Source organism: Citrus sinensis, chromosome 3, assembly GCF_022201045.2.
Source record: "Citrus sinensis cultivar Valencia sweet orange chromosome 3, DVS_A1.0, whole genome shotgun sequence".
Classification (NCBI taxonomy): domain Eukaryota; kingdom Viridiplantae; phylum Streptophyta; class Magnoliopsida; order Sapindales; family Rutaceae; genus Citrus; species Citrus sinensis.
Genome location: NC_068558.1, coordinates 30,682,189 through 30,689,509, shown reverse-complemented (window position 1 = coordinate 30,689,509; position 7,321 = coordinate 30,682,189). Strand labels below are relative to the sequence as shown.

Genomic DNA, 7,321 nt, shown 5'->3' with positions numbered 1-7,321 from the left:
TTAGCTTTTAGCATGAATTACAGATAGATTTAGGTTGTTATTAAAGCCCGATTCAGAAAGAGCTAAAAGAGAAAGGCTTAACTTTAAGAGATAAAGACGGCCAATATTAGTTTGGTTTAGTTCTTTTTTCCCCCTTTTTTTCTTTGGGTTAACACAATATTAAGTTAAATAAAGGTATTTTAGTATTAAATTGGATTTATTGATTGAAAGGTAATTTTTTAAATTTTAATAATAAATTTATAAAATAATTGAGTTTATAAAATAATTCTAGTAGTTTAAATAATCTCACCCTTATATTATATAGCTCGTTTAGGAATGTAGTGAGGTAGTTGAGCTGTTAAAGTCTATCTATTAAGGTGTTTGGTAACACTTATAGTTAGGCTTTGACAACTTAATAATTTTTTTTTTCTTAACTTCTATTTCACAACTGTAACTTTTACTCCACAGCAACTGCAGCTTAAAAACTACAGTACTTCACTCTCAAACACATCCATAATATGCAACAATAGTAGAGTATTATTTCAGTATCAATTTACGGCATGCTTAATTTTGAGAGATGGCCCTTGCATGTGTTGTTAGCTCAATGTTAGTATTACATGTCACATGTGTCGTGTGATGCATTGGAGATTTAGGTTTTTTTGGTCATATTTATTTATTTTGTCTTCTGTGTCAATCTGTACAGTAATTTTTTAGACTATTGTGGATAAAACGTTAAATCCAATTAAAGAAGACTCTCTAGTCAATATAATAAAATGGTATTAATGTCACACTCACTCTTATAATTGATTTTCCTCAATAGTTTTTGCGTGGATGTTAATTTTATTCAACCTATATAAAAGAATAGAAATATTCGAACTCATCAAAATACTCTCTGCACCCAATAGTTTATAAAGATTTTTATTACTAAAATATCTGTTAACACAATTATGTTTAAGGATAAAAAAATCTAAAAAAAGAATTAATAATTATAGATTTTTAGATACTACTCTTGAATCATGAGAGTTGCTAAAACAAAAAATGATTAAAATCAAGTTAAAAAATGAATTTTATTCGATCATTTAGGATCTATTATATAGATTAAGGGTACTTGCTTTTGTTGTTCTTTTGGACGAAAACTAATGTTGTATGATTGGCCTGATGAATATAATGTGAATTTCTTCTTTCGCTGATGTTGTGATGCAAGCAATAAACATTTTTGCCCAGGCTATGTAATTCCTTGTATGGTTAATTTGAAACGGTGCTTGATTGGTAACCAGTGCTCTATTCTTATCAAGTCTTTGTGTTGCAATAGATTTACAACACTTTCAATACCATTATAGTTGCAAACACCAAATCGATGGTGGCTGATCCCATTACTCCCTTTTTAGGCCATTCATAACTATAACTAAAGAATACAAAATACGGGATAAAAAAGCAAATAAATAAATAAAGAAGAAGAGACCAAAATGGTGGGCTTTCTTGAATTCTGTTTAATTATAATTATGTTCAGTAAGACTATATCAGGTACTTAGGTAGGTTTCTAGAGTGAAAATTGAAAAGTTTAAATTTTAGCAGTGAGTTTATTTAGTAAATAAATTTAATGAATATTTAATGGGTTCAAATAATTTCACTCTATATAAAATTAACTTTTAGACTCTTAAATAAACTATATAATAGCATAGTATGAATATTTAGATTTAGAACGAGTTTTCACAATACATAAAAATATTTAAACTCCCATTCTAAAAAATAAAGTAAAGAGATGCATGGCACAATACCACCAAATATTTTGCATCAAAATCCCTTTAAATAATAAAAAATAAAAATAAAAATCAATTTTCAATTATTTAGTGTTGAATTAATAGAGTTAGAAAATTAGTTAAACTTAAGAATATCCCTAATTATATTCCCTCGTATACACCATCGATCCGCCACATTTTACACTTGCAAAGTTATTATTTTAGTTTATGAAAAGATGCAATGAAGATTTAGGTGATGTGATCATTTTCATTTAAAAACAAAAATAAAATTTGTTTCAGTTGGATTATCAAATTAACCTTCTTTCTGACCTAAACCTAACATTTAAAATTAAATAAAACGTCTCAGTCATTGTCATTATTCTGTTTAGTTCTTTTAGCAGCCTTTAGACGAATCTAATTTAATTGACCAGTTTCTAGTCTTCTTTGATTACGACTTTTAATTTATCTTGTTCGTGTTTTACGGGAAATTTATAAAAATAACAAAAAAAATTAAGCGTGTTTTCAACTTTAACCCCTCAAAATTTTTTTTATTATAACTAGCTAAACACTATTTTTTTACTACATTACCCTCATCACTTTCATCAAATTTACAAAGGCATGTCACTTTTCCCTTTTCAACTTAACAAACTTCATCCCTCAACAAACTCCATCACTCTCAATAAATTAATAAATTTCATCAAATAAGCATTACATAATTGAAGATATAATTATCAATTAGAGAGTTTCTTAAGGTTAGTTTATACTCTTACCATAACCTAAACTTTTAATCTATTGATTTTATCATTTGAGTTCGAAATTGAAGTGAGTTTTTATTACAAACGTTGTTATTTTTCATTAACAAAACAATGTGACTTGTTAAAGTAGTTAGTTTGAGTTGAGAAATGAAGATCAATCATTGAAACCCTTGAAAAATCGGGCAAAACATGAGCCCAGAACAAGTGAGACAAGCGTCTGTCTCACATAAAACCAACAGATTTATGTGAGACAGACACCTGTCCCACTTGCCTGTCTCACCAAAATATGTGCGACATGCAAGTGAGACAGGCTCTTGTCGCACATATAAACCCACTAGTTTTATGTGAGACAGGTGCTTGTCTCACTTGTTACCACTAATTTTATGTGAGACAGGCAAGTGGGACAGGCGTCTGTCTCACTTGTTCCCACTGGTTTTATGTGATACAGGCACCTGTCCCACTGTCTGTCTCACTAAATTTGAGTTATTTTCCGAAAGTAATAACTTGGGCTACATGTGTCCGTTTTAGGTGTATAATATATCGTTTCGAAACTTACGATGAGATGAAGCAAATCCAAAATTGTATACTTTATTTCATCTATATAAATGTACTGCATATTCACTTTACTAGGTTTTATAGCGTGGAATCTTATCTCTTTTTTTTTTTAATAATTTTTAGGTTTAATGGATTCCGTTGCACTTCAATTATGTTACGACTGTTGGTGGGAGACGTTAGCAGATGGTCTTACGGAGTATGTGAATGCGAAGAATACAACATTTTTAGTTCGGAAAGATTGTACGTTTGAGCAATTTCTGGCAAGGGTGTATGAAATTTTACAGATAAATCCTAATGAATATAGTTTGACGATGAAGACAACTTTGAGGTCTAGTAACACAATGTATCGTGCATGTTCACTACCTATGGACATATTTAATGATGAAATGGTTAATGTTGTGCTGCACATGGCCTCTGATGTGGTCAATTATGGATGCCTCCCTATATTTGTCACCATATATCCTCGAGTTCCGGCCGAAAATCCTGAACCACTTGTGGAAAGTGAAACTTCGTTTAGAGCAAACGAGTCTATCCCTGATATTGAGGAAGAGGTGATGGTTGTCGAAGCCAGCAAAAATAAATACCTACTCTAAATAAATTGTGTATAATGATTGAGCAGGGTCGTGTCCACAGAGATCGGTAATTATTTAAATCCTTTTAAAATGTAAAACGTAAAATGGGGGAATTGTTGACAATAATAGAAATCAAATTAAAATAACTAGAATGCAAATTAAAGTTGTAATTCAAATTGGAGAAAGCTCTGGTTGAAGGAATTAACTCAGCTTGATTCGACTACTGATCATTGATTCAAATATAAATTATTATTACTTATAAATAAACCGGTTATAGCTACTGAGACCCTCTAATAGCCAATCTCTTCTTAACTAGTCGATAACCAAAGTACGACCGTTGGTTATTTCCCTAATTAATAGACAACTCTAGATACGATCATAGGATTTAATCAATTGACAGCCTGAAAAACCAGAGAGACCAAAATCCTAATCAACAAACACATACGATGGTTAAGTTAAATTAGATTGTTTATTCTCATAACACAACTCTCTGCTATGTTATTTGTCACAAACATTAAAATCTTCATACGATGAATCCTTTAATTGACAATAGAATAAGTTGATAATTAAATAGTGGCCAATTACCTAATTAACAAACATAATCATGAAAATAATTCAGAGAATAAACAAATACCCAAAAAGCAATAAAATAATTAAAGCATAAGAAAGATCTCACAGTAGTGATGAATCAAAGCTTAATTAACCTTCAACCAGAAAAATAGGTTTAGTTCTTCATAAAGAGAAGAGAAAAGTTTAGATCTAGAGTTTCTTTCTTTTCTCCAATCTCTCGCTTTTTTTTTTCACAATAGAGTCCTCCCTTAAATACTCTCTCTCTCTTCTCTTTTAGAGTTCTAGTTAAAATAAAATACTAATATCTGAAATATTAAATTTGTAATTACAAAAATAACCAAAAATACAAAACACGTTAAACTAAAAACTGCAGGTCCGCAGTTGACAGCACGCTCCCACACCTTATCAACAAAGTTCTTCTGACGCTCTAAATTTCTCCAAGAAAACAATCATATTTAAACATCATCTTATAGCTCAATTTTATCACAAATCAATAGAATTGCACCTACAAAAGGAAAACACAAGTAAATCATTATTATTAAGTGCAAAACATCGATATTAAGGGAAGTAAACAATGCAAAACTAGTGCATAAATTACACTCTAACAAGAGGTGTTACCACAACAAATGTCGTTCCAGCAACATTACTCACCAGTCAACGAAAACAATGACACTATTGATGATAATGACATTACGTTAGTGGATGTTGAAGAAAATGTGTTACCATTAGAGATATCGTTAGGGCAACATTACTCTCCATATCATAATAATGAGTGCCGCAGTTATGATGATCATGGTTATGACACCAACAACACAGAAGCTGATAATGCTTGTTTGGAACTGTTCAATAGTGTGCAAGGCATGAACTCAATTACAAAAGTTGATGATAAGGGCATTGATCATTATGATATTCCTATCAATGATGAGGATGAGCATCAGTATGATATTCCTATTAACTATAGAGACAACCGACCTATTCCTCCGATGGCCTGTTCGAGGAGGAGGACAACAGTTAATCCCTTGGTGAGTCTTGCTCCAATTTTGCCTTCAAATTTCGTTGCTCCAGACTTAGTTAGAAGCTGTAATTCTGCTGACATTGGTGTGGGAAAGTTGTTCGCTGAGAAGAATGAGTTAATACTGGAATTGCCCAAAGTGGCCTTGCAGGAAAAGTTTGATTTCAAGATTGCACGGTCCACAACGACACGCTTTGAGGCTTACTGTTCTTCGGAAGCATGTAATTGACGTCTTCATGCAATGAGAGGTTCAGATGAGCAGAATGTTCCTTTGGTAGTGAGAAGAGTTGACAATGTTTATACGTGCTCTAATGAGGTTTTGCCTAGTGGCCTCCGTCAAGTTAGGAGTCGGGTTGTTGGTCATCTTATCGCGGATAAATTTATTCAGGATAAATGGATATACACGCTAAATGACATTAGAGCAGACATACAGCAAGAATACGTGGTCCAGTTAACATATCAGCAAGCATATCGGGCTAAAGAAGTCGGTCTTGAAATAGTATGAGGGAACCCTGCAGAGTCATACAACTTACTTCCCAAATACTCTCACATTTTGACCAAAGCGAATGAGGGCACAGTGACACACCTCCAGCGGGATGGAGATGATAATTTCTTATATTACTTTGTTGCGCTGGGATCTTCCATCAAGGGCTTCGCGCAGTACATTAGGACTGTGATCGCTGTAGATGGCACTCATATAAAAGGGCTATATCGTGGAAGCATGTTTGTAGCAACATATCTGGATGGTAATAATCAGCTGTATCCGTTAGCTATTGGGGTTATGGATTCAGAAAATAATGATGTTTGGGAATGGTTTATGACGAAATTACATGAAGTGATTGGTGATAAGGCAGAGTTAGTATTTATCTTTGATCGATGCACTGGCATCAAGAGAGCCGTTTTAAAAGTATTTCACATTGCTGCTCATGGGGTTTATTTTTACCATGTCAAAGGCAACATTAAGTCTAAATTCAGGATGTCTAAAGCTATTTGGGATTAATTCGAGCCATCATTTATTAATGCAGCAAAGACATATGGACACGAAGAATTTAAAAGACAACTTGAAGGGTTGTGGATGCTCCACTCGAGCGCAGCTGATTACTTAGAGAATAATGTGGGTACGTGTAATTGGGCAAGGTCTGAATTTAAAGGTAGGAAATACAACATACTTACCACCAACATTGTGGAAAGTGTGAACTCTTTAATGAGGGAACCACGGAAATTTCTTGTAACTCATCTGGTTGATCACTTTAGAAAAACATTACAGCAATGGTTTTATGATAGAAAAATTGTGGCTGAATCGATGAGTACTCGTCTAACGACGTGGGCAGATGAGATAGTCAGCGAAAGGAGAATTTTGGCCGAAAGATTGACCGTTCAGCCTATGTCTCAGCATCGATTTCATGTTTTGGATGGAGGTATGAAGGAAGGGATATTTGACATTCATGAAAGAACTTGCTCCTGTAGAGTATTCCAACTCGATCAGCTTATTTGTGCGAATGTAATTACTGTTTGTCTGACCGTCCGTGTGGATTACATAAGTCTTTGCTCTGATTATTACTCTAAATATTCATTGGTCATGGCATATGCAGAACTAGTGGAGCCGGTTAGTGACATGACAGATTGGGACATTCCAGAAGAAATCCAGAAAATCAAAGTTAACTCACCGATCGAAGCACCACCACCTGGTCGTCGTCCAGAGTTAAGAATTCTTTCTATCGGTGAGGATGTTAGCCGAAGAACTGTGAGATGCGATCGATGCAACCAACCAGGTCATAACCGCAAGAGATGTAAAAATCTCATTGTGTCGAATCCAAACTGACTGTATCATTGTAACTAATTATGGATTCTGAACTCTTATTATAATTTATTTTATAATTATATGTAATGAGGTATATTATTTTATATTCATTTGCATAATGAGTACTAAAGTAGATCAACAATTACTTATAGCTAAATATATGAATATATCAAAAGTTTATATCTATTAGAAAAGTAATCTACATCCATACATCAAGTCTGAACACAATACAATGACTTACAAGGCAATATTGCCTGTGAATATATCTACAACAATTTTCTTCCTGAAGTAATGCCCGTGGCTACTATCAAAATCAAGTTTTAGCCCGAACATCAAAT

General features: G+C 33.2%; 1 protein-coding gene across 1 annotated transcript; it reads left to right on the top strand.

The window, feature by feature from the left end:
- Positions 1 to 6,257: 6,257 nt before the first annotated feature.
- LOC127900729 (uncharacterized) lies at positions 6,258 to 7,004 on the top strand. Its single transcript, XM_052435932.1, has one exon. The coding sequence runs from the start codon at positions 6,258 to 6,260 to the stop codon at positions 7,002 to 7,004; it is 747 nt and encodes a 248-aa protein (XP_052291892.1).
- The last annotated feature ends 317 nt before the right edge of the window (positions 7,005 to 7,321 follow it).

What these genes read in the sequence shown, in the direction of transcription:
- LOC127900729 (XM_052435932.1), top strand. Translation starts at nt 6,258, where the DNA reads ATGCTCCACTCGAGCGCAGCTGATTACTTAGAGAATAATGTGGGTACG.